This window comes from Anastrepha ludens, chromosome 4, assembly GCF_028408465.1.
Source record: "Anastrepha ludens isolate Willacy chromosome 4, idAnaLude1.1, whole genome shotgun sequence".
NCBI lineage: Eukaryota > Metazoa > Arthropoda > Insecta > Diptera > Tephritidae > Anastrepha > Anastrepha ludens.
Genome location: NC_071500.1, coordinates 406,332 through 422,669, shown reverse-complemented (window position 1 = coordinate 422,669; position 16,338 = coordinate 406,332). Strand labels below are relative to the sequence as shown.

Sequence of the window (16,338 nt, the reverse complement as noted above, 5' to 3'; positions counted from 1 at the left end):
GCAATTACTTCATATTTTATGTGCACAGATAAAAAAGATACCTGTTTATTACACACTATAGCATCCTGCCTTAAACACACTTTTTTCTGAAAAAACTTATTTAAAGGCAGATAAATTTAAAACCGTAAGAAGCAAATAATATTGGGCTAATATGCTTTCACAAAAGTGCAATTAAAGTATTATTAGCTTATATGTGCATAGTTGCGTATTTACCAAATCTCTGATTTACTATAGCACAAACAATTGGAAATACGTTAATACGTTTTTTAAAATAAATTTATTTGGGTATTTTTTACTTAGTAGTGATTTGGAAGTATGGCGATTTGGAATGAACCATATGAAGATCGCTTGAGTCTACAACTGGATCCGCTAGGTGGCGCTATAGTCGAAATATTTATTAAATCTGCATTTAACTTCCGATTTTGAAAAAGTAAAATCTTATGCTGCGAGTGCAATTAGAAATACTTCTGGCGTCAAGGTAAATGCCAAATATTATCGGGAAAGTATTCTGCACGTTGCTCTGAAGCAGTGGGCAGACAAACATTTCAGTGGCTGGCCACGGACGTTTCAACAGGACTCGGCACCGTTTTACAAACCTCGAGTGAACCAAGAATGGCTAAAAAACAACGTTCCGAACCTCGTAACGTCCACACAATGGCTCTCAAATCAGACGCGAATCCGATGGATTATCGCAACAAACTCGCTTGACTTCGGTCGGGGAGGACTGATTACATCATCCCAACATTCAATAGGAATTTTGCCACTCTCTGCCAACAGTCTACATAGATGGTTCAAAAATGGATTGTCGTGTTGAAGCTGATATATATTCTCATAGACTTAGAATTGAAAAATCGGTGCGTGTTCCCAATTTAAAAATTTTAAACAATCACATGTAATGATTTCCTCAAGCTCCAATCGGATCTTAACAATATAATAGCTTGGAAGAGTAACAATCCTACCTTGTCATGTCGATCTCCTTGCCGCGGGGATGAGGCTTAAGTGGTGAGTTAACCCCATGCTATGGAGATTAACTTACCACGAACTAAGAGGGCAGCTCCATATAGGAATTGGGTATCCACTCATCCGCAGAACGGCGGAATTGGTGGCCACCCAAGTACTATGCGGAGAGTACCGTACCGACAACCTGGCAGGAGGTATAAAATGCATTTTCCTACAATGTGGAGGCTAACCAAGGATCTCTCTGCACAAGGTATCCCACTTTCGGGAAATCCTCCCGTCGAGCAATCGATGGCTCGGGCATCGGATGTGCAGGCCCGAACCCCACGGAGGAAGCACACTACTAGTGGTGAAACATCGCACATTGGCTATGCCAATGGAGAGCCGAGTGAGTGTGAGCGATATACCGTCGTCGAAACGATCTGAAGCAACTGAACAAGTTGTGGAGGATGTGGAGATAGCGGACAATCTCTCAGTAGACTCAGACGGATCTCTGGTACCGAGTAAGTCTTTGACAACGGTTAAACCTGGTGCGAATCAGGTAAGTACCGGTAAAAAGACTGAAGTTACCGGAGAGTCGAACGCTGGTGTTGGTCTAACCGCAAGGCAGATCAAACGAAGAAGACAGAAGGCGAGGCAAGCCGAAGCACTAGCTAAGACAAGGACTCAAGTTCCGTCAACTTCGACACCTGTAACGGAAACGGGAAAGCGTGGCAGAACAGAGGATTCCTCTGTAGCGCTGCGTTCTTCCGGAAACGAAACGGGGTCTGTGCCAACGACCGGGAAGAGGAGAAAGGCAAAGAAGAGGAAAGTCGAGAGACGGAACTCGGAAATGCCTGCATCCTCGACCCAATCCAAAGCAGACAAACCTTTGCCCGACGAGGCAGAGGCTAAGGGACCTCAAATGTCGAATGACACTCTTCCGTCAACGTCTGCCGAATCATTCGCGAGAATGGCAGCAAAGGCAATGACGGTGGAGATACATACCGACAAACAAGATGGTCTACTGTCCAAAGGGCAACAAGACTATCTTGACAGCTATCTTTGGAAAGCTATCGGTGAGTCGAAAGACGCGCCGACTTTCGAGGGGAAAAGCGTGGTGGACGGCATCGTAAAGCTGCACTGTTCCAATGCTTTTTCCCGAGAATGGCTAGAAAAAGCGATAGCAAAGATTCCAGCCTGCGAAAACAGCAAGTTCATTCTTGCTGAGAGTAGCAAAGAAAGGCTGGTACGAGCGAGTGTCTGGATTCCGGGTCCTTCCTGTAATTCAGCAGAACTCCTCAAACGCATCCGTGTTGAGAATAAGGATCTTGACACGACTCTCTGGAGAGTATACTCGTGCATCAAGCAGAAATCCGCTACCACTTCGGAGGCGGATTCCCACCTGGTACTGGGTATCGATCTTGGGTCCCTCAAGGTTCTTAAGTCGAAGTACGGGTGCCGTCCTCAGTTACATCTGGGGCGAATCCACTTCCGTGTCCAGGATAAGGTGGAGGACAAAGTGTAAATATACTCAGTCTCATGACTGAAGTAATATTTACACGGATAAATCTGCAGCATAGCAAAGCGTCTACGGCTATCTTGTGCCGTAGGCTTGCAAAACTGCAAACAAACCCACACATAATACTTATACAAGAACCATGGGTATGTCACAAGCGTATCTGTGGTCTAAGTGCTATGTCCTGGGAACAAATACTTCATTGTGAAGGGAATGTGAGACCGCGAGCATGTATTATCATGCCGAGGTTGATCGAACACACGATGTTAAAAGAGCTATGCTCCGGAGATATCGTTGCTGCAAAAATAAAGTACTTGAAAAGTGGGAACAGTGTCGAAGCTATCATAGTTTCGGCCTACCTACCCTACGACTCTTTACAGCCACCTCCTTCGAGGGAGCTAAGAAGAGTGGTCAAGTATGCAGAATCCAATAATCTGGGGCTAATAGTGGGCTGTGATGCAAATTCACAGAACATTGTGTGGGGAAGCAGCAAATGCAACCCCAGAGGACTCAAGTTACTGGATTTTATCCTGTCATCCGATTTGGTCATTCAAAACACTGGTAACAAACCAACTTTTGTGACCAGAAAGAGACAAGAGGTGATTGATTTAACACTTACCAATAGGTCAGTTGGAAATCAAATCAACCGATGGCGAGTTTTGGAAGAGGACTCTCTTTCTGATCATCGTCTTATCGAATTCCGACTGGGAATTGACACAATATCTATACCTTCCGGTAGGAATCCTCGAAATGTGGACTGGGACAGGTATGGTGAGCTTGTAACGGAGCGATTACCAAACCTGAAAAAACTCAAATCGGCAGAAATGATTGAAGATGCTATTAAGAAATTAGAAGGTACTTTAATCAATTGCTTTGAGGAACTGTGCCCACTCAGGCAAAGCAGACAGGGGAAAGCGGTTCCTTGGTGGAACCCTGAACTGTCGAAGCTTCGTGTACGGTCCAGGAAACTTCTTAATAAGGCCTTGAAGACCAAAACAGAAGAGGACTGGGCTAATCATCGACTTACACAGAGAGAATATAAGAAAAAAGTACGGAAAGCCAAACTTGAATCCTTCATTTAGACCGCTCAGTAAGGCTGGATTCCATTCGAAAACCTGATGGTTCATACACCATTTCCAAATCGGAAACGTTTAATGCTCTACTCGAAACCCATTTTCCGGGTAGTAGAACTCTCTCTGAAGTTTAGAGTGTCATGAACAATAACGGTAGCAACGGTGGAACCTCTAGGTACAGCTGGTATATTGCTAGTCGGATAGTGACAAGGGAATCGATAAGGTTTTCCTTGTCTTCCTTTGAGAACTGTAAATCCCCTGGACCTGACGGAATATATCCAGCAATGCTTAAAAAAGGAGGAGACAGGCTAATTGAGGCCCTGAAAAGGATCTTCACAGCCTGTCTCGCATTTGGTTATATACCATCCCAATGGCGACGCGTAAGAGTAGTTTTTATTCCGAAACCAGGAAAAGGGAATAGTCCGTAGCAAAAAGTTTTAGACCAATCAGTTTGACATCGTTCATGTTGAAAAGTCTGGAACGAGTAGTGGAGAAACATATTCGGTTGGGGGTATTGCCGAGAAGTCCACTTAGTAGAAATCAACACGCTTACCAGAGTGGAAAATCATGTGAATCACGATCTTGTTAGTTATGGGCGTGTTCGTGGACATTGAGGGGGATTTTGATAATGCCACTTTCGGCTCGATATGTTCTTCTGCCGAACGACATGGAGTTAATCAAGCCATTATAAAATGGATATATTCCATGCTCTCTGAGAGGCTGTTAACCGCTGGTGGGAGCAGTGACGAACAAATCACAGTCAGGGCCAAGCAAGGATGTCCTCAATGGGGTGTTCTTTTTCCGCTGCTGTTGTGCTTCGTCGTAGACTCTCTATTAGTGGAGATGCAGGAACTCGGCTTTCACGTCCAAGCATATGCGGACGACGTCTGGGCTTTGCACGAAAGTGCAGAGGATTCTTGACAAAATCGACGACTGGTGCATGAGGCAAGGTCTTTCCGTTAGTCCGAACAAAACAACCATAGTCTTGTTTACGAGAAAACGGAAATTGGATGGACTCAGTCTTCCAACACTGAAAGGTGTGACACTTGGTCTTTCCAACAAAGTCAAATATCTAGGAATAATCTTGGATAAGAAGCTGACTTGGGAGACACACGTTTCACTGAAGGTAAATCGTGCATTGAAGATTTTTCAACAATGCCGTAGAGCCTTTGGCAAAACCTGGGGTCTGAAACCTGCTGTGGTCCTATGGATATATACAGCACTTATCAGACCAATCATCACTTACGCCTCTGTGGTATGGTGGCGACGGAGCATGGTTAAGTCCACAATCCGGGAACTATACAGGCTGCAAAGAAGTGTATGTTTATGCATCACGGGTGCCATGAGTACAATCTCTGGTGATGCCCTAAATGCTATGCTTGATTTGCTCCCCCTGGATCTTAAGATACAACAGGAAACAATAAAAGCAATGTGTAGACTCCATAAATATGGTTTCTGGCATGAAGATGGAACTTCGGGACACAAGGAAGTCTTTAAGTTGCTGTCGGAGCAGTATCCACTGTTTTTGGCACCTAAAGATGACCTGATACCCACAGTTTCATTTGAAAGGAAATTTGATGTCAAATTGCTTGAGCAATGGAGCAATCCAGAATGCATGCAGGGAGGTTTGACGGATATTTTCTTTACCGATGGGTCCAAGACTGAAATAGGGTCTGGAGCCGGATGGTTCTTAAACGATAGTAATAAGTATCACTATGCTATGGGGGGAATGGCAACTGTTTTCCAAACAGAAGTTTTTGCCATCCTAAAAGTAGCCGAATGGATAATCGAGAGGAGATGGAGCGGGAAACAGATTGGAGTCTTTAGTGACAGTCAGGCTGCATTGAAGGCCCTGGAGAACGCGAAACAAACCTCAAAGATTGTTCAAGAATGTAAGAAGAAGTTTAATTCTGTCGCAAGACAAAACAGGCTTGTACTTATATGGGTTCCGGGACACTCCGGTGTTCAAGGAAACGAAATTGCCGACGAATTGGCCAACCGTGGATCAGCGGTGCCCCCACAGGGTCTAGAGCCAATAATCGGAATCAGTCCCGCAGGAATCAAGAATTGGATCAGCGATTATGTAGGCAATCTACATAAAGAGCGATGGTCCGGTCTGGAACGCTACAGAACTGCAAAGTGTTTTGTGACAAGTCCGAACAGAAAACTGTCAAACTTTCTACTAAAACTTAGAAGGAAAGATATTCGGTTGATGGTCGGCGTCATTACAGGACACAACCCATGGGGTCAGCATATGACCACCATTGGAATCATCGAGAACCCGGTATGCCTGTCATGCTTGGAAAAGGCGGATAGCACTGAGCACTTTCTCTGTGAATGTCCTGCCTTTGCTAAAGCGAGGCTACGAGTATTGGGTTCCGATGTCATGAGAATGAGTAATATTCGTTCTCTAAAACTGGAGGACATTTACAGATTTGCCAAAGAATCTGGAAAACTCTCACAGGACTAACTATCTCTATCTCTTTCTCTATTCTTTCCTATCTCTTTCTCTGATACTTTTCTCCCTCCCTCCTTGACTATCTGCCCCCTTTCCAGAGCTTTAAATACAATGGGCTCTTTAGCCTGAGTGTTTTAGGAGCCACCAAATCTCCTGGTGCTCCTTGGCTCGACCTTTTCAAATTCAATTCACCAATCCTATGCATCTCAATTAAAAAAAGAATCTTCCATATATCATTTTCCAAAACCGGATTTCTAGTTCAGTTAATACACAGGTAAACACTCAATTAATTAATTTTCCAGTAGCAAGGACCCCAAATTTATTTTAAGTTTAAGTTGTCCCTGAATGAATTGATTAAACTGTTAAGTACAATGTTCTCCGTTAATTATAAAAAAAGAATAATTCTCTAATTATATATCTCAGGGAACAAAAGCAGTATAGCGACCAATACCAAGTTTAGTAGTCTGAAAGTGAGGAAAATAATGGCCGGTGATAAGGCACAGACTGACAAAATACATCATATAGATGGATTAGTAGAGCCAATTGGCAGAAGGAAGTTAAATTTTTGAACTTGGTAACAAGGAATCTCTAGTTTCTCAATCAAGGCAAAATTTAACTTAATGTATAAATAGAAATAGTTTCAACCTCACAGGTGCCACCTTGTAGGATAATGTAAATGGGGAATTTTCGTCTCCAGTTCCAGAACGCAGATCTCTAGAGGTTGGGTGGCTATTCCTATTGTTTGATGCTTGTATAACTGCTTCCCTATTTTGTTTCCCTAATTCATTATCTTAAATATTTCAAAAGAAATAAAATTTGTCAAAGATTGTCTTTAAAGAAACATTTTATTTTTATATCATAATATTCTCGACAGACGACAAATTCAAAATATTATCCATCTTGGATTATGTTTTCGTTTTGATCCTTCTGAATAGTTTAGAATCGGCGACGACGATAGACGCGGCGACGAGCAGTTTTGTACCGGTAGCCATCATCAGAAGAGAAGCTGTGAGCGGGAGCAGATTCTGCGTAGGACGGCTCGGCGTATGCTGCTGATTGGAAAGAGGCAGCTGGGGCGTATGATTCCGATTGATAAGATGGCGCTGGTGCAAAGGATACTTCAGGGGCCGCAGAGTATGATGGAGCTGGAGCGGATGCTGCTGGAGGCAAATATTCCGATGAGAGAGAAGAAGCTGCTGGCGGCAAGTATTCGCTTGAAGGAGCGCCACGGCGCTGACGATGACGATATACAACACGCCTTTGAGTTTTGTAACGGTAACCATCTGCTGAGGAGAAACTATGAGCTGGAGCTGGTTCAGAGGCTGCATATTCAGGTTCGGCATACGACACAGATGGAGCGCTGTAAGATGGAGCTGGAGCAGACGCAGCTACGCTAAAGCTTGGGGCTGGAGCACTGTAAGATGGAGCTGGTGCAGAGGCTGCAACGGAGTAGACTGGAGCTGGTGCAGATGCAGCGACGGTGTAGGATGGAGCTGGTGCAGATGCAGCGACGGTGTAGGATGGAGCTGGGGCACTGTAGGATGGAGCTGGTGCAGAAGCTGCGACGGAGTAGGTTGAAGCTGGGGCACTGTAGGACGGAGCGGGTGCAGAGGCTGCGACGGAGTAGGTTGGAGCTGGGACACTGTAGGATGGAGCTGGCGCAGAAGCTGCAATGCTATAGCTTGGAGCTGGGGCACTATAGCTTGGTGCTGGAGCGGAGGCAGCATGCTGAGGTGGGAGATATTGATTGCTCAAATGGCTAACATCAGCGACCGCGGAGGCAATCAAAGCGCAAACCAGTAACAAAAATTTCTAGAATAAACAAATATTAATAGAAATTTACAAAAACGCATTAAAAAGGATATTTTTAATGTTGCCATTTGTCCTTGTCTAATTATTTATTTTATTACCATTTTGAATAGTTTATCTCCTAATGGATGAAGAAACCAAACGAAAGTGATATCTTCTCTGAAAATTTCGCTCGTTTTATATGAGTTTAGAGTGATGTGCAAATGAGTCGTATCATCACTTCATATTATAAGTAATTAATGACAAAACAAGCGCAAGCAACTGCAGAAAGTGCAAACAAAAACAATCAATAGTTTTTCGAGCCGGTTATGTTAGAATTCCAGTTGCTTAGATACATGATCAAAACAACAAACCACAGCACAAAAAATTCATGGATTTCAAAAAATAATTTACCATTATTTTTATACTTACCTAATGAATCGAAACGCAGTATGAATTTATATGTGTATATAACACTAAGTGGATTTGCCTAAATGATATTATATATACAATAATATATATTTGAAATTGTTGAAATACACAATCAACTCCAAAAGACTGAACTAAATTTATCAAACCAAGTTGAAATTTAATTTTCGAAACGATTAAACTGCCTTTATTCAATGGTTTCAGTGGTCAATCCCCGCGCATTGGCAATGCAAACATATCTAATACTATATTATGCTCAAACAAGAGCAGTAGCGAATAAGTCGAGCGGGGTGGATGGAATTATCAATGACGACGGTAAATTACTCGACGGTGCGTCTTATAACGGTAACCATCATCGGTCAAAATATGAGCTGGTGCTGCTTCAACTGGAGCCGGGGCGTAGACTGGAGCAGGGGCTACGACGGTCTGTTGAACAGGAGGCAAGTATTCGTTTATTGGTGTAGCAACTGGGGCTTCTTGTACTGGAGGCAAGTAATCGTTGGAAGGCAAATGGCTTACATCACGACGGTTGCGACGGTATACAACACGACGATTGGTCTTGTAACGGTATCCATCATTAGCCAAAATGTGGGCTGGAGCAGCTTCAACTGGAATGGGAGCTGGAACTGGAATTGAAACTGGAGCCGGGGCATAGACTGGAACAGGGGCTACGACGGTCTGTTGAACAGGAGGCAAGTATTCGTTTACTGGTGCAGAAACTGGTGTTTCTTGTACTGGAGGCAAGTAATCGTTGGAAGGCAAATGGCTTACATCACGGCGGTTGCGACGGTATACAACACGACGATTGGTCTTGTAACGATATCCATCATTAGACAAAATATGCGCTGGAGCAGCTTCAACTGGAATGGGAGCTGGAGCTGGAATTGAAACTGGAGCTGGAGCGTAGACTGGAGCCGGGGCATAAACTGGAACAGGGGCTACGACGGTCTGTTGAACAGGAGGCAAGTATTCGTTTATTGGTGTAGCAACTGGGGCTTCTTGTACTGGAGGCAAGTAATCGTTGGAAGGCAAATGGCTTACATCACGACGGTTGCGACGGTATACAACACGACGATTGGTCTTGTAACGGTATCCATCATTAGACAAAATATGGGCTGGAGCAGCTTCAACTGGAATGGGAGCTGGAGCTGGAATTGAAACTGGAGCCGGGGCGTAGACTGGAGCAGGGGCTACGACGGTCTGTTGAACAGGAGGCAAGTATTCGTTTACTGGTGCAGCAACTAGGGCTTCTTGTACTGGAGGCAAGTAATCGTTGGAGGGCAAATGGCTCACATCACGACGGTTGCGACGGTACACAACACGACGATGTGTCTTGTAACGATATCCATCATCAGTCAAAATATGTGATGGAGCAGATTCAATTGAAATTGGCGCAGGAACAGCAACTTCTGGAATAAAATTAGAAACTGGAGCCTCAACTGGAACAACATCTTGAATAGAGGGCAGGTACTCGGTGGAGGGCAAGTGTCTAACATCAGCAGCCACAGCAGCGACGCACGCGAAGGCAATAAGCAAAAGTTTCTGAAAAGGCATAAGCAGTACAATTGAATATGGTGAAACTGAATTGGCCCTTTAAAACTAGTTCAAGACGATCACACTCACCATTTTCTTGAAAGGTTAGCTGCCGTAGTTACAGTAGTGAAACCAAAAATCTAATGAAGAGCGCAGATGGTTTTGGGTTATTTATATGTTCGCGCACGGTATTACAAACTTTCGAGCCGCTTTTAAGCAAATTCGTACGAAACATATCGGCTGTTGCTAAGATAGGCCATTTAGAACTTTATAATAATTGACGTCTCTCTGAGTTAATCTTTTGCTAAAAATACTTTTCTGTTTGCTTTTATTTTCTTTACCCTGGTTTTTTGTCATCTTCTTTACAAGCACGCTGATCTTCTTACGCACACGCATATACGCGTTCCCATTCCAATATCCGAACGCGTTAGAGTAGGCACATACATGTTTGTAAGTATATCATATGTATAAATATATTTTAATGGTTTAACCTGGCTTGACTGAATTGGTGAATATTATTTGTTAACAATTTGATGTCTATTTCAACTTATTAGTGTTCAGCGCGGTAAGTGTCGTTTGCGAGTTTTAGTACAGGAATGGGCAGCGAGTTGCAGTTTATCTGGCATAGATGTTATCTGCTAAAACCATTTCGGGTCCATCTTGAGTTATTATTATTTTTGTGCAAGTAACATTTCTCTGACCTGGGTTCTAGGATATAAAAACATAGAATGAAATGAAATTGCTGATGAGCTTGCCCAGAAGGGGACTGAAGTGGCCTCAGAGACCTTCTACCCGGTCATCGGCATGCGCCTGATGTTGTTAAAAGGGGAATTCCGCAAGTTATTTCTCAGGAAAGCGCAGAAAAGATGGAGCTCCATTTTTTCATGTGCCATACACTGGTATCTATTTTTCTTTTTTTTACGAAAATACAATACAAATTCCCAGTTTCATATTTTATCTTATTCGATTGAAGTGATTTTGTTAATTTCGAAATGCGGAATTACTAGCGATTCTCGAATTTTCAAAATTATCAAAAAAGTGTTAAGCTTTTAATTATGAATGAACGAACTCGTTGTGAACCCCACCCTTATGAAAATCCTGAACCTACTCTTGACCATTGTATACCAATTTGTATTTTATTTCTTGATTATATTGTATTAATTGAATACAAACCATTTTCAAGTTTTACGCATAATAAAGCTACGGCGACACGCTCATGCATTTGCTGTCCAGCAGCTTATATGTGTGCGTGTCGGGTGCATGACGCTTGCCCGCGAAAAATCTAAAATGTTTGATTTTCATCATGCAAAAGCCGATAACAAGTATATGTGACACGAAACAAGTACGTGTGTCACCCGACACGCACACATATAAGCTGCTGGACAGCAAAGGCATGAGCGTGTCGCCGTAGCTTATGTTACAGGAGTGCCTACATAATGAAATACATTATATATGTATATAACCACATGCATTCATACTTATCGAACATAACATGGCGTGACATCACATTGAACTAAAACTAAATAAAACGATTTCAAGTTCTGTTACTTTACTTTAAATAAACAAAGCTCAGTTGGACCAGCCTCACTTATGTATATGCACATAGGCATGTACACGTTAGTATAACAGTACTCATATACTTGTACATAATTTAAATGCTTTTCTATTATTTATTGTTACATACATACATTTCATATACATATGTATGTATGTTTAAATCTATTAAACACCACTTTAAAACACAAAGAGTTCGTTGATAGCGCAATTTTGTTAAGCTATTTTATTTTATTACTATTTGAAGAAGTCTAGTAAGCATACATAGGTAGGTATTAATATTAGTATATCAAAAAAACATGGAGTAAAACCTGTCTAAGGTGAAAAGTGGAGGTGCACAATATTCTGTCCAACTTGTGCGGTTATTCAAATATTCTTGTTTTCCCCTTTTCTACTTTTAGTTTTAAGATAAATATTCTGAATGCACTCGTCCTTATTCTCACTGGAAGAAGTTTCTTAGGAAGGATCTTTAATACACAATTGCAAAACCTGCCCGATTAAATGAATTGTACGATATACAAGGGATACTAAACCGGCAGAAGATGCGCTAGTGTGCACATAAGTATACTTATGAATTTAAAACATTAACAGTAAAAATTTAAGAAGTTCCTCTCTCAAAAACTACACGAATCCAAAACTTTAACATGTCTGTCCGAATTTTCAATAAATTATCTATTATCCTTACTATCGAAATAGCTAATTGAGGCGGTAATTTGCAACTTGGTTCGTCAGTCGGCTATCAAACCTACGAACCGATGCTAAAACAAAACAAAATCACAAAATCTTTTTGTACATTCGCTTGTTTAATCAACACTCTCCGTCCCTGCCCGTCCGACGCCCGATGTGGGGATTGAATTCAAATGTATCATAAGCATTTGTCTTTTGCATAATCCTAAAAACGCGTCTCTATGTCTGCATATGTTTTTATTTCTAAATTCAACTTTCCCCTCCCCCCTTTTAGTATGGATTCGTCTACTTTTTGTCTAAATTTATGTAAATGATATTCTAATTCACCTCACTTCTATTTTGCAGCTATCACCCTGCCACCTCCCCTCTGCCTTTCACTACCCTTCCGGCACTTAGCGTATTTGCCCTGGTATCTAGCCAACAGTTTCCATACTGCTAATCAAAACTGGTATCCCTGTAGTATGTACGAGAAGTATCGCACCCAAACATACATACATACGACCAAACTAATTTATTCTTTTTGAGAAGTTACGTTCACTCGCTCATCCAATTGATGATTAACAAATGCTGATTTTAATATCAAAGCATCATAAATTAAGTCAAACAGGTTCTTTCATCCGAATTATGAGACCTCATTCGACGATGGACGAATAGTCAGTTTGGCGGAGGAGAGATATTGCCGAAGCAGTTATCAAGATCAAAAGCAAATCGTTTTAGAAGTAAGCGCACGCGCACGCGCTAGCAAATAGTTAGTTTGCATGAATTAAAACTCATTTAATGAAATAAGATACACTCTTCCCTGAGGCAATTCATTTTACTAATTAATTGAAAATTTTGGCTATTCTCCACTACACTCAAAAATGTTGTTATATCCTGATAGCGAAATTAAGCTTTAAGTGAAATATCCATTTCTCAAAAAAATAGTTTAATTCGTTGGATTTCTAGTTAAATTAACAAAAAACGAGTGGATTCCTGTAGTTATTTGCTTTATCCAGGCCCGTCGAGAGGGAGGGGGGGGATCGGGTACTTTTTCCCCCGGGCTCGGGGTTTTCAGAGGGGCCCGGACTCGAGGGTAATTCCAAGAAATTTCCTGCTTGAAAAAATATAGTAAATAATACTTCTACCAGAGTGCCGTCACAGACTTTGTTTGGTGTCACCATATCGAATGTTATGATCACGATTACGAAGAATAAATATAATATGGTGATACAAAAGTGTATGTTATTGAGCTCTTATTCAAATGGAACATTTTATGCTACTGATTTATAAGGTAATTAATAATTATAGTGATGATTAGATTAAATTTAGATAGTTGTATTTTAAATGAAGACCAATTTTGAAACGGAGTTATTCTTTAGAGCAATTTTTCCTTACGTTGATAAAGAATTAAATGTAGAGATAGCAATAATACTTTTTATAGACTAGAAATTTTTGATTTTTCACTGGGTATATTATTATATAAATACTTTTTTAATTCTTTTTTTCTTTTTTTTTTAATTCCATTTTTTAACATTCTGCACCCTGCCAGTATCGGTTGCCGGCGCCGAAAGATTGTTCAGCGCTTTATCAAGGATCAAAGACTACCATCGTTCTTGTTCAACTCAAAGTCGAGTAACAGGATTGGCAACTTTGTATTTGGAATCTGAGTTAGCAAGGAAACTCGACTTCGATGATATTATAAGAGCTTTAGCCTCAAATAAAGCAAGAAAAGCAAAATTCTAAGCATCGTGGCCGTCACTTTCAAATATTTGTAAGGCTCGCAAAATGAATAAAAAATTTTAACTTTTTTCTGTTGCGTTTTTTATTTCAAATCTGCTGAAGAGTTTTCTAAAATTCATTTTAATCAATATTTCACAATTAATTCTATCGAAAATTTTATCAATGAGTGTTTCAATGTTTAAATGTTATATCACTATAACATAATACGCATTTTGATAAATAAAAAAAATTTGAAGGGGCCCGCATCTCAAGTTTCCCCCGTGGCCCGAATACTCTCTCAACGGCCCTGGCTTTATCTATAATATTCTTGGCCTCTGACTACTTCAGTTAACACGAATTTTATGTCAAAGTTTTAAGTACCAAATTTCCATTTATGTTAGATAAGTAATGAAGAGGATCGAAGTCATTGTTAAATCTTGAAAACACGGCGAAACAATATATAAACTAGAGTTTAGGACCTCGACCAAATCAATTCCAAGCTTTAGTTTTCATGCGTACTTTAAGTAAAAATGTACTTTTATTTCTGCTTAAAAAAGTTATAAAGCATTTTAACCTTCAAGCTTATAAGCTTTCACAGAATTTCTTAAAAAAATCATTATAATTGATTTAATTAAGAAAGACATTTTTATGACGTATGTTTTTAAAATAGGCTTAATAGCAACTATCGTAACTTGGATTGAATTTCTACCGTAGAAGCCAATAATCACACAGAAAATGTAGACTGGTTTTACGTAATTGGTTAACAGAGAAGGCCGCCGTAGGCGAATGTGTTGGTGCGTGACTACTATTCCGAATTCAGAGAGAAGATAGGTTTGAATCTCGGTGAAACACCAAAATGAAGAAAAAGTTTTTTCTAACAGCGGTCGCCAATCGGCAGGCAATGGCAAACCTCCGAATGTATTTCTGCCATGAAAAAGCTCTTCATAAAAAATATTTGCTGTTCGGAGTCGGCTGGAAACTGTACGTCCCCCCATTTGTGGACGAACATCAAGACGCACCCAACAAATAGGAAGAGGAGCTCGGCCAAACACCCAAGAAAAAAGGGTGTACGCGCCAATTATATATACAGTGGCTCACAGCTTATTTCGTGTGCCCGTTTATCAAAATAAAAAAGTTTAATATTTTTGTATAAACTTTATTTAGAAAAAAAACGTTAACGTACATTCAAAGATACATTATTTCTTGTTACAAACATACATAAATAAACTTAAATTATTTCTTCTTAAATAATATATTTACAGCAAAATCAAAATTATAAGAAAATCCACGTCACACCTTATTTCGTGTGCTTAACCAAACTAGAAAAAACATGATTTTTTTTTTTAATTTATTATGTTTTTACTAATCTAATATTTTGTAGGGTAGCCTTTTTGTTTTAATACAGCTTTTAACCGGGATTGCATGGAGCTAACAAGTTTTCCAGTGTATTCAGGAGATATTTTCTCCCACTCCACTTGCAATGCTGTTTTTAGATCTTGTTTGTTGCTTATGTTATGTTTTATAATTTTTTGATCCAGAATATTCCATAAATTCTCAATTACATTGAGATCAGGTGATTGTGCTGGCGTTTTTACCACATGAGGGCAATTCCATATAAGCCACCGTTGCACTAATTCCGACTTATGCTTCGGATCATTGTCCTGATAGAACCTGAACCTGTCCCGAATGCTTAATTTTTCAGCACTTTGTAGTAAATTATTTTTTAATAAATTCAAATAAATAAATAAATCCATAATTTCGTCGATAAAAACCAAGCGACACCAGCTGTTGACATGGAGCCCCAAACCATTACATGGCTCCCACCGTGTTTTACTGTACCACGCAGATTCTTCGGGTCCAGCTCCGCGTTGGGCTTACGCCAAATGAAAGACTTTCCATCGGAACCAAAGAGGTTGAATTTGCTTTCGTCGGCGAAAATAACGTCATTCCAAAATGTTTGGTCTTTATTAACATGGTTTTCGGCAAACTCCACCCTTAATCTTCTGTTATGCTCATTAACAAACGGTTTGTTTCGAGCTGTACGACCATGGAAATCAGCTTTGCGCAGAATTCTTCTTATTGTTTCAGGATTACATGACTTATCAAGTACTTTTTCAACCTCTTTTGTCAAAGCTGGCGCACTAATTCGTGGGTCTTTTTTAATTTTTCTTAATATCCACCTTTCATCAGCTTCTGTAAAAATTTTGTTTGGAGCTTGGCGGCCTTTGTCAACCACTCTTTTTTCACGAGAAAAGCGTTGAATAATGTAATGTACTGTGGAAGTACTTAAACTTACAATTTCAGCAATTTTTTTCTGCGACTTTCCATTTTTGTAATGCGTAATCACTAATTCGCGCCTTTCAATCGACGTACGACGACCCATCACGGTATTTTTAAATTAAGCTGGACAACCGACTACTTTCAATGTGTAAACTAAATAAGGATATAATCTAATATACTATGCAAAACAAATTTCTATAATTGCTAACCGGTTTACTGGCACCGATAACGGTAAAAGTGAACACACGAAATAAGCTGTGACGTCAATTTACCTAGTATTCTGTTTTTGTTGTAAATATTCTACTAAAGCAGAAAAAATTTGAATGCATTTATACATGTTTGTAATTAGAAATAATTTATCTTTGATTGTGCATTTAAATTTT

General features: G+C 40.3%; 2 protein-coding genes across 2 annotated transcripts; both read right to left on the bottom strand.

Moving 5' to 3' along the window:
- Nucleotides 1-6,485: 6,485 nt before the first annotated feature.
- LOC128860430 (cuticle protein 16.5-like) lies at nt 6,486-7,937 on the bottom strand. The gene is made up of 2 exons (XM_054097956.1): nt 7,897-7,937; nt 6,486-7,798 (listed from the first exon to the last, which is right to left on the bottom strand). The coding sequence occupies exons 1-2, from the start codon at nt 7,897-7,899 to the stop codon at nt 6,923-6,925; spliced, it is 879 nt and encodes a 292-aa protein (XP_053953931.1). The 5' UTR covers nt 7,900-7,937; the 3' UTR covers nt 6,486-6,922.
- A 467-nt stretch (nt 7,938-8,404) lies between these two features.
- Nucleotides 8,405-9,971, bottom strand: LOC128860667 (uncharacterized). Its single transcript, XM_054098323.1, has 4 exons — nt 9,936-9,971; nt 9,419-9,745; nt 8,897-9,340; nt 8,405-8,818 (listed from the first exon to the last, which is right to left on the bottom strand). The coding sequence occupies exons 1-4, from the start codon at nt 9,969-9,971 to the stop codon at nt 8,507-8,509; spliced, it is 1,119 nt and encodes a 372-aa protein (XP_053954298.1). The 3' UTR covers nt 8,405-8,506.
- Between the last annotated feature and the right edge of the window lie 6,367 nt (nt 9,972-16,338).